The sequence below is a fragment of the Morchella sextelata genome (genome assembly GCF_020137385.1).
Source record: "Morchella sextelata strain SCLS chromosome Unknown scls_23, whole genome shotgun sequence".
Classification (NCBI taxonomy): domain Eukaryota; kingdom Fungi; phylum Ascomycota; class Pezizomycetes; order Pezizales; family Morchellaceae; genus Morchella; species Morchella sextelata.
This window is the reverse complement of record NW_025408638.1, coordinates 746,226-758,691: the sequence shown is the minus strand read 5'-3', so window position 1 is coordinate 758,691 and position 12,466 is coordinate 746,226. Positions and strand designations below refer to the sequence as shown.

At 48.5% G+C, this 12,466-nt stretch overlaps 4 protein-coding genes across 4 annotated transcripts; 2 read left to right on the top strand and 2 right to left on the bottom strand.

The window, feature by feature from the left end:
* Positions 1-617: 617 nt before the first annotated feature.
* On the top strand, positions 618-2,036 carry H6S33_007435 (uncharacterized protein; the record flags this gene model as incomplete). The annotated part of the gene is made up of 9 exons (XM_044838784.1): positions 618-666; positions 750-772; positions 847-857; positions 923-952; positions 1,008-1,091; positions 1,146-1,202; positions 1,264-1,683; positions 1,737-1,903; positions 1,957-2,036. The coding sequence occupies 9 exons, from the start codon at positions 618-620 to the stop codon at positions 2,034-2,036; spliced, it is 921 nt and encodes a 306-aa protein (XP_044688971.1).
* A 238-nt stretch (positions 2,037-2,274) lies between these two features.
* Positions 2,275-3,115, bottom strand: H6S33_007434 (uncharacterized protein; the record flags this gene model as incomplete). The annotated part of the gene is made up of 3 exons (XM_044838782.1): positions 2,275-2,601; positions 2,658-2,857; positions 3,007-3,115. The coding sequence occupies 3 exons, from the start codon at positions 3,113-3,115 to the stop codon at positions 2,275-2,277; spliced, it is 636 nt and encodes a 211-aa protein (XP_044688970.1).
* A 3,936-nt stretch (positions 3,116-7,051) lies between these two features.
* Positions 7,052-10,496, top strand: H6S33_007433 (uncharacterized protein; the record flags this gene model as incomplete). Its single annotated transcript, XM_044838781.1, has 6 exons — positions 7,052-7,573; positions 7,640-7,783; positions 7,841-7,911; positions 7,982-8,438; positions 8,510-9,722; positions 9,787-10,496. The coding sequence occupies 6 exons, from the start codon at positions 7,052-7,054 to the stop codon at positions 10,494-10,496; spliced, it is 3,117 nt and encodes a 1,038-aa protein (XP_044688969.1).
* Positions 10,497-10,943: 447 nt separating this feature from the next.
* On the bottom strand, positions 10,944-11,981 carry H6S33_007432 (uncharacterized protein; the record flags this gene model as incomplete). Its single annotated transcript, XM_044838780.1, has 3 exons — positions 10,944-11,624; positions 11,700-11,860; positions 11,942-11,981. 3 exons carry the CDS (start codon positions 11,979-11,981, stop codon positions 10,944-10,946), a joined length of 882 nt encoding a protein of 293 aa, XP_044688968.1.
* Between the last annotated feature and the right edge of the window lie 485 nt (positions 11,982-12,466).

Here is a 12,466-nt window from a genome sequence, read left to right as displayed (position 1 = left end):
TTGTGAAATTGGTGATGTTCTTTTCGGGAGCTAAATTGATGATCAAGACGCGTTTTGCCTAGCACGCGACGCGAGCAACACCCCACAATCAAGCAATAACCACTTACAAGATAGCCTAGATTCACAATCTCAGGGTCCGGAAAATTTCCCGGGATGATTTTCTGGCCTGGCCTGGTGCTTCACCCATGTTTACTTGAGTTTTGAAGCCAAATATACCATAATTTATAAACCCATTCTATTATTTGTCCATTATTATATTTCCCAATGTTTCTCACTCTCGCTCCTGCCCATTCCAGATGAAACGGGCCTTCTCGTCCCTTCTAGTGCGATGCATGCCGAGTTCCCTCTGCTGTCGCATGAACCCTTTATGGAGCATGCAGCTTGAGCCTCCATCTTGTCATACAGACCCAGATATCCATAGCCGAGTTACCTATTGAAGTCACCCGGCTTTCTCCACCCCCACCTTGTCGCTCAAAAATCCCACAGTCCAGGTGTTTCAATCGTGACTTTAAAACCCCTCGTGTCCCGATAATAAAAACTCTTTCTCAATCTTCCAAACTTTTGCTCCTTCCTTACTCTTTTTACACCATAACTTTCTCTCTCCACTCATCATCAAAATGTCAACCAAAGATATGCCTATTCCTTTTTCCGTGACCTTCGCGGCCGGTGAGTAATTCCACAATTTTTCTTTCTGATATTGCTTTTTTTTTGTACAAGAAAATTTGCGCAAAGCTGACTCGAGAAAATAGGTGCAATTGCGGGAATCAGTGAGGTCTGTACAGCTATGAGAAGATATGCAACAGCAGAAATCGCCAAACTAACTCAGTTATCTACTCTATGAATTAGATTCTCACTATGTATGTTCTTTCCACTGTGCGCAACCTTTTCTACTTCTCTTGCTAATACTCTCTGCTTGCTTCAGGTACCCTCTCGATGTTGTCAAGACGCGAGTGTATGAAACACCTTTCCATAAAATATCACTCGACTCTCTAGCTAAGCTTCGTTAGACAATTGCAAGACAATACCGCTGTTGGTGCTGACAGGTACAATGGCATGGTCGACTGCTTCCGCAAGATTGTCAAGAACGAGGGGTAATGATTTTTCCAGATATGAGTATATAGCTCTATATGCTAATCAGAAACCAGATTTTCGAGGCTGTACCGTGGTATCACAGCTCCCATCTTGATGGAAGCTCCCAAGAGGTAACTTCCAAATCAAACTAGTGCTGGAATTTCCCTCCAATCGGCTTTAACATGACTCAAGGGCTACCAAATTCGCCGCCAACGATGAATGGGGTAAAGTTTATAAGAAGCTCTTTGGCGTAACTGAGATGAACCAGCCTTTGTCGGTCCTCACTGGTGCTAGCGCTGGTGCAACAGAGTCCTTCGTTGTAGTACCTTTCGAGCTTGTCAAGATCCGTCTTCAAGACAAGGCATCTGCGGGCAAATACACTGGCATGATCGATGTGATTCAGAAGACCGTTAAGGCCGAGGGTGTTTTGGCCATGTACAATGGTCTTGAGAGCACATTGTGGAGACACGTTGTGTGGAACGCTGGTTACTTTGGTGTCATCCATCAGGTCAAATCCTTGCTTCCCAAGCAAGAGACTAAGAAGGGTCAGATGTTGAACGATCTGATTGCTGGATCCATTGGTGGTACTTTCGGTACCATGTTGAACACTCCGTATGTTCCCTAGACTGCGGTACTATCTGTTGCTGTTCCTGACTTGGGTGTAGTGCGGATGTGATCAAGTCTCGAATTCAAAACACTGTTCGTGTTAAGGGCGTTGTCCCCAAGTACAACTGGACCCTTCCTTCAATAGCATTGGTTGCTCGGGAAGAGGGTTTTGGAGCCCTTTACAAGGGTTTCATTCCTAAGGTGCTCCGTCTTGGACCCGGAGGAGGTATGTGGACCCCAGCAAATATTTACTCCTAGTAGTTTTCTAACGCCCTCTAGGTATCCTGTTGGTTGTTTACACTGCCGTTCTAGACTTCTACAGAGCGTCGAGAGATGCAAAGGCTGCCCTGACCATCTAAAAAAGGGAGAAGAAAAAATAAGAGGAGCGTGGATGCTGGCGGTGGTTTATTTTTCTATTTTTTCAGTTTCTTACTCTTCATTTTGGCGGATGGGTAAAATAAAGTTTAGAGTGGTGGATCCACGGTTTCTTTCCACGTTAGAGAAAAAGCACACTTCTTTCTTTTGCTGTTCATCTGGTCGTAAAGATGATTCCCACTATTTCTTTTTGTATATATACTACTCCGTAAACTTAATTGTTCACGAAGAAGCTCCATCCTGCCGCTGTCTGATGTTCCTGGCCGCATCTGGCTCAATGACATGCTCCTGCACAGCTTGAGTGATCAACTCTCTGAGCTCCCTTTGCGTCTCCTCGCTCTCAAAGTTCTGCCGCGACGCCATCTCTTGTATCCGCTGTCTCAGCGCCTCATCGACAGGTGGAAGAGACTCGCTCACATCCTCCTCTGCACTCAAGTTGACCGAGACACCCGGCGGAGGCTTCGGGATCGCCGGATCGGAGGGTTCGCGATCGCGCAGATAGGCAGCCACTAATGGAAATGATCCGTCCTCCTCGATTGAATCCGCAGCCTAAAAAGTCAGAAAAGTCGCCTCACTTATGAGTAATTTCAAGTAGTGGCCCATACAGTCATTCCTGAGCTATTCGTGTGATCCACATTTGCGCCGAGCTCCTCCACGAGGACCTTTGCGACCTCTACAGTCTCTGCAGCGAATAGAGGGGTGTCTCCGTCGTGGTCTTCGACGTTGACGTTTCCGCCGTGGGTGCGGATGAGGGACTTCAGCAGTGAGATGTGGCCGTATGATACAGCGGCGTGGATCGGGGTGTCTTTTTGGTCATTTTAGAAAATCGCCTTGAAACGTAAATAAATGAATTGTTTTTTCTCTTCCTTCCTTATTGGAAAATATTTTTTTATATATATTCTATTATTGGTGGTGGGGTGGTAGTCATTTGGTGGGGGAGAGTGAGAGACTTACAACCGTTCTCATCATGAGCATTGACAGCAGTGGGGTCTTGCGCAAGGAACCTGCCAACAGAGACGATGTCACCATCGCTGGCAGCGATCCAGATATTAGCGGAGGGCATGTCGTGAGGTATTTGTATCAATTGACTGAACGTTTATTTCAAAGCCGAGGTGATAGAAGGGCCGGATGGAGGGGTGGTGTGAGGCTCAAGACCTTTTTTTTTTTTTACTCCTGTCGGTGGTTGTTGGTGGGGGGTACAGTATGTTTGACGTTCGCGCTCGGTTGCGAGCAAGCTAGAGTAGCATGTAGCTACATCAAGCTATGGTCAGGCATGGACCACCCAACCGCTGTCATGGAGGGAAATGATCCTTTTGATACAAGTAGCCCCATACTAATCAACAAAAACTACATGTCCTTACTGAGGAAAACGACAAAATTGGCAGGTGGTCAAGGATATATCTTCTTGTTCATGTAAGTCTTCCCCCTTCCGCCCCCAGTCTTCTCTTGGTCTGCGGTACCCGAGTGATTGCATGTGCATGCGTGCTTCTCTCTGTTAGAGGCCTCCAATCGGTTCAATGGAAACTTTCGTAACTTTCGTATTCGAGCAACTGTTGACGACATGTACTAAGCTTTTACTAATTTAGAGGTGGTTTATTTGCCCTCCTTATATTTACCTATTAACTTTTGTATTATTAACAACAAGCAAAAATACCGATTTGCTTGTGATACGTGGTTCTCAAAAAGAAAAAGAAGGAGAGAAAAAACTCTCAAAGGAGGGCACCGGTCTTGACTATGAGCGAGCATACGGGGATCTGCAAACCGTCGTCGGAGTGAAATGATAAGATCGCCGATATTTTCCATTACAAGCTAGATCCTCCAATGAACATTGAGATGACGGATGGAAAGATTTCAACAAATCTTATGCCCCCATGTGAGATCTCTGGGCGTACTGCAGTTTCGAAATATACAAGTTGTTACTTTTGACCGTCGGACCCTTAGTTGGAGAGCTTAAGGGTCTCCAATTAAGAGTTTCCGTAGAGTACCCCCGTGCGCTGTCTCAATGCCCCTCCCTCGCTCGCCCCCGCGGTATAATTGCGGTAGGTAGGTACGTTATGAGAGGTGTTTTTTTTTTCTTGCCTCGTGCGGAAGTCTTCGTACGTAAGGGTGGCGCGGGTGAGTGATTGTTTGAACCGTGGAAGGTTGAGTTGATAGTGGCCTGATGTTTTATCCCTAAACCCACAGGCACCTCCTACCTACACTACAACCTGCTAAAACACAACAACAGAAACCAACTGAACCCGATGAGGTGAAGGAAAAAATCAGAACGTGATGCTACTATATCCGCATAGAAGCTTATGTACCACAACTTATGGGTAGATGAATCTTCCTTGAGACATTGGAGTTGCCAGCCATAGCCTTTTTTGCTTTCTGAAGGTCGGATGAGCGGAAACGTCAAGACATGTCGGATTGGTGGTTCAAGCATAAATTCTTTGTAATAATTGGACGCTTGTAGTTAACTACAATAAGCTATCTCTATCTGGTCTCCACATTATTACAAGATTCATGCCTGAAACAGGGACCATGAATGTGCTTCTGTCGGGTATGTATGTAGATAGTACGAGGAAGGGGTTTGAAAAGCTACATCATACAAGTACAAGTACATGTATCTAAGGGCTAGCTACATGTAGAAAGGCAATAAACGGGTTCAGTAGACAAGATAACTAGCCCTTACCCTGAGCCCCAAGCCCCTACATCTTCGGGCCGCGCCTGAATGTCACGGAAACTGCCGCTGGTGCCTTGGTTTGGTTCGGTACGGAGGATACCCAGCTCACCACAAGGATCATGGCCATGTAGGTATCGGTATCTCATCAACCCTACGGTACATGTAGGTACATACTCAAGTTTCCCTCACCCCCCCCCCTTGATTGCCTCCCAAGAAACCTCTTTCTTTCGGCAGCATCTGAAAGCTCTAATGGTGCGCGGCGCAGCTTCCAATTGTTGGCGCTAGCAGCACGGAATGGTACAAATGGCAAGCTGCATACATACATGCTACCTACATGTATCTACCTCCCGGTAGTAGTCTCGCAGGGAACGGCAGTCGTTGAACGTATCTCTTCGGCCTTCTTCTCAATCACTCGGCAATTTCGTGGGCCTTAAGAAAGCTGTTTTATATGTCTGTCTGTCTGTAGGCTGTAGGTAGGGTGTGTCGGTATGCATTTTATTTTATGTATGTAGCTACATCGAGGTGCTCCTCGTGATTGCGGAGGATCCTATTGTAATCATCTTGTCTTGCTGCTCTTGGTGCTGCTGCTACTGGTGCTCGTCGTACTGTTTATTTATTTTGTTTGTTTGTGTGGTGAGATAGGATAGATGTGCGATACCACCGTAATTGCAGTACCGGTATGTAACAAAAAGTGTTGGGGGGTGGTGGGAGGGAGGGGGGGATTTGCTTCTCAGTTCGATCAAATCGATGTCGGCCTGAGCATCCGTGCGGCTTCTACTGCCTCATTCGGACCGCCGGGTGAGTAGGCACTTGGTTGACAGAGAGAAATTTGTTCTGTCTATTGCCGGGTGTTTTTGGAGAGAAGTTGTAGAGAGGTCTAGAGATCTCAAGAGAAAGAGGGAGAATGGAGGTGAGGGAGGTGATGGTGGTGGTGGGGTGGGGTAGATAGAGAGAAACATTAGACAGAGACAGACATACAGACAGACGTTCCTCAAAATTCTGTGTTCTGTCTGCTTCCTGCGAGGTTTTTAGTTGAGCATACCGCACATACTGTAGGTACTGACTGTACTGTTGTATCTCTAGAACCACGCAGTGTTCAGCCCAATACACACCCTACATACACCCACATCACGTATGGTCGTACCGCACAGACTGAGGAAGGAAAAAAGCCCACATACAACCAACATCTTTCCTTTTTTTGCGCCAGCACTTCCTATTGCATCCCTAGCCCATTCTGTTCTCTCTACCGAACGAAGCCTTCTTCTGGGGTCCTACTATTTAATAGTTGTCCTTATTATATTATTATTTACAGTCTGTTGGGTACATACATTACATGATACATTACGGACCTACCTACTTCTCCATCCATCCATACAGAGAGAGACATCTCGGGTTTATTCTTTTTCTCCACACTCTCTTCTTGCTCTACACTTTCTAAACCTTTGGCGTTCCTCCTCCAATACGTACCCCCCCCCTTCTCTCTCCCTATTACCACCACTACCTTGTTTCCTCGGGCTGAACAACCCAACACCCCCCTCAAAAAAGAGAATTCAAAGGGAAGAAGAAAAAAAAAAAAAAAAGAGGCGAAAAAAGAAGCCTAGAATAAAATAGAAATCCCACCGTTGTCGTTGCCTTCTTCACCGTCACCTTCAACAACCACACACCCCCCCACCACCACCTTAATCTGCAGAATTGACCACAGCCTTACTTCGCAAAGGTCTCTTTAAAACTGTCCCAGTCACAACCGCATTAACTTCCTCCCATCAATTATTTTACTGCCCACAAACAAAAATTCAACTGAAGCTAGCTAGCTGTTACCCGGCGCTGATAGAGCGCACCTCCGTTAATACGGACAGTGTCCTAATTCTCATGCCTCTTTTTGTCCTGCGTTAAGTTACTTATGGTAATATATTCACAGCTTTCCCTTTTTTCGTTTCCCCCTCTCCCTTCGTTACACGGGGGTGTTTTTTTGGTTTTTATTTGGCGTTGTTAGTGTTGCAAAAAAAAGCTCTCTTCTCTGACTCCTCTTAGTTTTGGGCTCTGATATCGCCATTTAGACACACAGCGGAGCCGCCGCGACTCTCTACATCCTCTCCGCTACGGTCATTCTTCCAGCGCCATGGCGAAACGGTAGCCAGGCACCCGATCGTTTCCATTGTCACCTCCGTGGTGTTCGCTGTCGTGCTATGTTACCCTTTCCCGATTCTCTACTCAACAACAGCTCCCGGACTGCCTTCCGTGCCTCATCATGTCTGGACCTCCGCGAGGCCCTTCTCGAGTTCGTACACGGTGCCCGACATTGGGATCAAGCAGGTGTGGGTGCAGGGGTCGTACATGGATGCGCTCAACAAAGACGTTCTGGAGGAAGCGTTGAGGATTCAGCAGCTGTTGTTGGGGCCGGGAACTTCTTGTAATTCGTTCTCGGGGGAGCGATGTTTTAATGAGATGATTTCGAAACCGACCAGCATCTCGGCATTGGATGGGGAGAGGAATAAGAGTTCTGAAAGAATGCAGGATGGCATGTTTATACACTCGCCTCTGCTATACTGGAATTGCTCGCTGGAAGCCATTCAGAATGACCCTAATCTGCTACGCACCGTAAATCAGGGTCTCAGTCGCCGTTCATCAGCCAATGTGACGTTGCGATGGGGATCTGTGTTTGCCGGGAAGATGTTCCATCACCAGGAGTTGGTTGGGGCAGACGCTTTGGTTATCAGTTTGTTTTATCAGCTAGATTCGCCAGCAGGGGAGATATGGGACCGACAAGCGGAGCTTTTGGCAAAAGGCGCGGAAACACATCAGAGGTATCAGGTGTATCCGAGCGACGGGAAAGAAAGGAAAAACACTTTATACGAGGTTTGTCGATTATCTCAAACCAAGGAGGAAGGGCAATGTTGATATTGACAATGGGGAATCACGTAGTTCCGGTTTCAACCAATGAGCAAGTTGGACAATATTATGCTGGCTGGATGCTATTTTTTCACTTTGGCATATCTCGCCATGTCCTTGAGGGGCTTAAGGGCCGTGAAATCGAGGTTAGGCCTCATTGCCACTGTGTTAACACAGGTAACTACTCTTTGAGGTCGGAGTTGGAGGCAGCAAAAGCGCTAACACGGCTTTCAGATAGGCTTTTCTATCATATCCAGTTTTACGATATTGGCCTTCTTCAATGTACCTGTGTCTCACGTGCCGAGGTATGATTCGTGTTCAGTTCTAAACATTCAACAAAATTGTTTAATTTACCCGTATTAACCGGTTGCTTAGAGAGTTCTTTCCGTTCGTCGTTATTGTCATTGGGCTAGAGAACATGTTTCGTCTCATCAACGCAGTGCTAGAAACACCGGCAGAACAGCCTACAACAAACCGCATAGCTACTGCTCTCGGCGAGGTCGGATTTCTCTCAATGGTAGCTGTAGGAACAGATCTTGGCCTGTTGTTAATCATTGGTCATTTTTCTGTGCCGGCCGTCCGGGAATTTTGCACATTTGCAGGGGTGGCCCTGATTATGGATTTTGTCTTGCACTTGACCTACTTTCTAGCTGTTTTGAGTGTTGATGTACGGCGTCTTGAATTACAAGATTCGCTCGATCATATGAGCTTTAATGATGACCATGACAACAAAGACCCCTGGGAAGATCCACCTAATGAGAATGATTCATTTCTCGGGCTTATCCTGAAAGGTGTACTGCCTGTGAGCACAAGAATTGCTGGCTCGGCGATTGTAATACTTTCCGTCTCTTGCAACTGTTTTCTTCTTTCTCTTTTTTATCTAAGGCTAACATTTCTTTGTAGATGATTTGCTTCCTTGTGATACTCAACATGCACTTCTTGGAGAACCAGTCCCCCCTACGCACATTTAGATCATTGGTCGAGATGGTCACGAGTAGCCTGAGTGGGAGCCCGGAAAACGTGACCAGAAATCAGGTGGCCGCCATGCCAATCAATGTGGCTAGAACACCCACATCTTGGCTGAAGTTACAGGATAAACTTACCGGCAAAGAATTAATACGAGTTGTTAAGCCTGGGGCGTATAGGATGGTTGCTAAAGTTTATAACCCGATGTTTTGCGTTATTAGCGGCTCGAATCGATCAAAGATACCCGGCGTGTTACCAAATCTTGCGAGCATGATTGATCTGGAAACAGTCGCCAAACACTTCCAGGGATTTCTCTTGACTATAGTTTTAGTGGTGGCTGGCGTGACGATTTTGATGAACTATCTTCTCATGAAGTACATCGCAGATGACATGAGCGACTGTGGAACAGAGAACGAAGGACCTTTATTAACCTGTCACACGTTGTACGAAGGGCACTCATTGGATGTGGTGATGCTCGCGGCTTCAACAAGAGGGGTGGTGGTATCGGTTGGACTTGATAGGAGGATTGTGGTCTGGAAGTTGAAGACAAGGTGGCAGGTTCCGTCAAAAGACATCATTCGCCCGACCTGCGCCGAGCATTCCCTATGGCCCGTAATGGCCATCGCATTGGACGAAAAAGGAGAGTGGCTTGCGATCGCACCAAGGGTAGGGATGATATCGATATGGCATGTTGGAGAATCGACCTTCAAGGGCTCAGTAGCGATTGATTTGGCAGGGCAACAGCCAGCGGCATTTTTCTTCGAGTCGTCAAAACATGGAGATGCAGTATACCGGGGACCATCATTGATTATTCTGAGGCAGAACGGGTGGCTTTCAGAAATCTGCATCAAAACTGGGCAATGCATCCAACATCGGATATGTACTGGTGTGGTGGTTTCGTCGTCGCATGGGGTTTTCACGCCAAGAACCCCGTTGAGGATCGTCACAGCCTGCCAAAAAGCGAGAATCTTTGTGACATCAAAGTCTGGAGGAGAGTGGAACTCGAGGCAGCTCAATCTATTGGAGCAGCCTTGGTCACATCCGTCGTTGGAGGCGGGAGTCGATGCCACCACGGTTTTGCCATTGTCAGCACTGGGGATGATTGTCGTTTCTAGGTCCTGTAGCGTGGATCTTGTGGATCTTGTGTCAGGTATGTAGTGCTAATGCGGAGAAGTGCGGGTTTATGCGGATAGTTTTTCTAATATTGATTGCAGGAAGCGTTGTTCGAACATTCCAGACAGGTCAATTCAAGTCCAGCTCATTAAGGGCCTTCCATGCTAAACGACGAACGTGCCTATACTGCGGATGTCCTGCTGTGCTCTCGTTCTCCATCGCCTATACGGAAAAGGAATCAGGCATGTTCATTATGCACACTTTCTTCTCGTCACGGGGAAAAATGCGGGATGTTTGTCTACGAGCTGAGCGTGATCGAAGAGAACGCAAGTGCTTCGGTTTCGAGAGTGTCATGGAGACAACGCATTGGCTCGAAAACGTTGAAGGCTGGGAACCAACAAACTTGAACATGGTTACCGGAATCCGGCGGCGAGAGGCTCCCCAGGAGGACCAATCATCTGACGACCACGATACCTGCTCTTCCTCATCACAAGCGTACAGTCTACGCAGACGCAAGCAGATGCAGAGAAGATCCAGTACCGAGGACGAGGACGAGTGGGAAGCGTGGACCATGCATGCAGACGGCGTTGTCACAGCATATCCACTATCCTACAAGAATGGCGGCAACAATGACGATTCGTTACTTGTGAGCACAGCCGGTCCCGTGTGTCGTATTGGGCAGAGGTCAGTGGCCGTCGGCTTCGGGAACACGGTAAAAGTTCTGCTTGTTGGAAACGAACGCTACGAGGATGAAGGGGACGACGACTTGTACCAAATTTCACGCAAGGCACGCAGTTACCGGCGGCAATGACCTTGTGAATGGACACCCTGTTTATTTTCACGGTATACATTTATATTTTTCTCTTTTTTTTGATTCTTGGGGGGTTTTTCTTTATTTCTTTATATCGTCTCTTTTTTTTTCTCGCTTTTTTTTCTTAACTCTCTATCTCTCTTCTCAACGATACCTATTTTGCGACCCCTCTAGGACTCATATCTGTTGTGTCGCATTGCAAAATCCGCTTTTTCTTCTTTCTTTCTCTTGTCTCTTCCTCTTCCGGTTTTATCTCTGTCATGTAGGTGGCTCTCGCAGCTATTGCTGGTGGGAGCCTGTTTGGTATCTTTTTCTATCTATAGGGGTTAAATGGAGTTGGGTGGGATTCGTCATTCTAAGAATGGAATAAAAAAAGACTTGTTAAATCGCTCGATCAATAGTGACTGTGCACACACACCGCTCTGACCATTATCATTCATGACTTACCTATGACCTTCCCCCCGCCTTCGCCTCCCTCTCCCTCTTCTCGCGCCTCAACCTCTGCCTCTTCGCCCTCTTATACTCCCTCACGGCCTCCTCCTTCCTCCTCCTCTCCCCCCCACTAATCTCCTCAAACCTCCTCGTCAGCGCCACCGCCCGCTCCTCAGCAGCCCTCATCCGCCCCTTCACCTCCCTCCACGCCGCGTCCGCCTCGCCTCCGAACCGTGCCCCGTCATCCTCCAGCCCCAGCAGCCGATCAAACGCATCCTCGTCCCGCGCAACAACTACATGCCCCTCCAGCACCTCACCCAAGTCCAGCCGCTGCTGCCGCTTGATGATCTTGCGCTTGATCGTCATATCCATGCGCACGCTCTGCTCCCTCCCGGGCCGTCGTAGTACAGGGAACGTAGACGAGTGTCCTATGGTTGGTATGCCTCGGCGGTGGATCGCGGCGCCGCGCTGCCACCGCTCCCGTGCGACGGGGTCGGTCTGCGCCGCGAGGCGCTTGAGGCGCTTTAGGCGTGTGGTGGGCGGCGTGGGCGGCGGGAAGGTGGGTGGGGGGCGGGAGGGCGCGGTGGAGAGTGCTTTTTGGGACCGCTTGAGGGCGCGGTGGGAGTGCAGTTGCTGCAGGAGGTGTGGGGTGTGGGTGGGGTGGCCGGTGGCGGCGTGGCGGAAGAGCGTTTCGGTCTAGGTGGGGGATTAGTGGGGTGGTGGTGGGGGAGGGAAGGAGGGAAGGGAGGGAGGGGGAAGGAAGGAAGATACCTCGTAGGCGGACTTGAGGGCGGCGCGGATGTTGGTGAGGCCTTGGATGGTTCGGCCTTTGCGGAAGCCTTTGGTGATGGCGGTGTGCGCGTCCTTCTTGATGGCTTTGGAGAAGGGGAGGTGCTTGGTGTGCGTTAGGAGGGCTTTGTAGAGCGCGAGGCCTGAGGGGTGGGCGGGATTGTGTTAGCGGTGTGGTATGTGGGAGCATACGTAGAGGGTGGGAGAGAGGGGATGGAGGTTACAGGCGGATCTGTGGGCGCTGATTTTGTGGAAGTTTGGCATTGTGGTATACTGCTAGGTGGGTGTTGTGTTGGATGTTGTGGATGTATTGGATGTACTGTATTGTATTGTGGGCATTGATTGCACGCAGTGAGTGTTGCGAGTATCGGACGCAAGTAATGGATGGACAGAGGGTGAATGATTAAAACAGCATGAAAACGCAGGACCGGTTCTCTTTGGCCGTGAATGATTCGCTTGACAAGAAAGAGGGCTCGACGTCCGCGCGAGCCAATCCAATCCCGGCACCGCGCAGAGCAGAGAGCCTCACTGCGCACAGCCCGATCCGGGTAACCGCTGCAACACACGCCGAAACATTCGAGGATTGGAAGATATCGAACTGCAAAACGTCTGGGGATTCAAAAGCAATCCCAACTCGAGAGAGAACTCCAGCTAGCCACAGAGCTACACACCGGTCCTGTTGGTGAGTGATTGCAGAGAGAGTTTTGTTAGGAGTGTCTACTGCAATTGAGCCTCTCCTCCCCCCACTA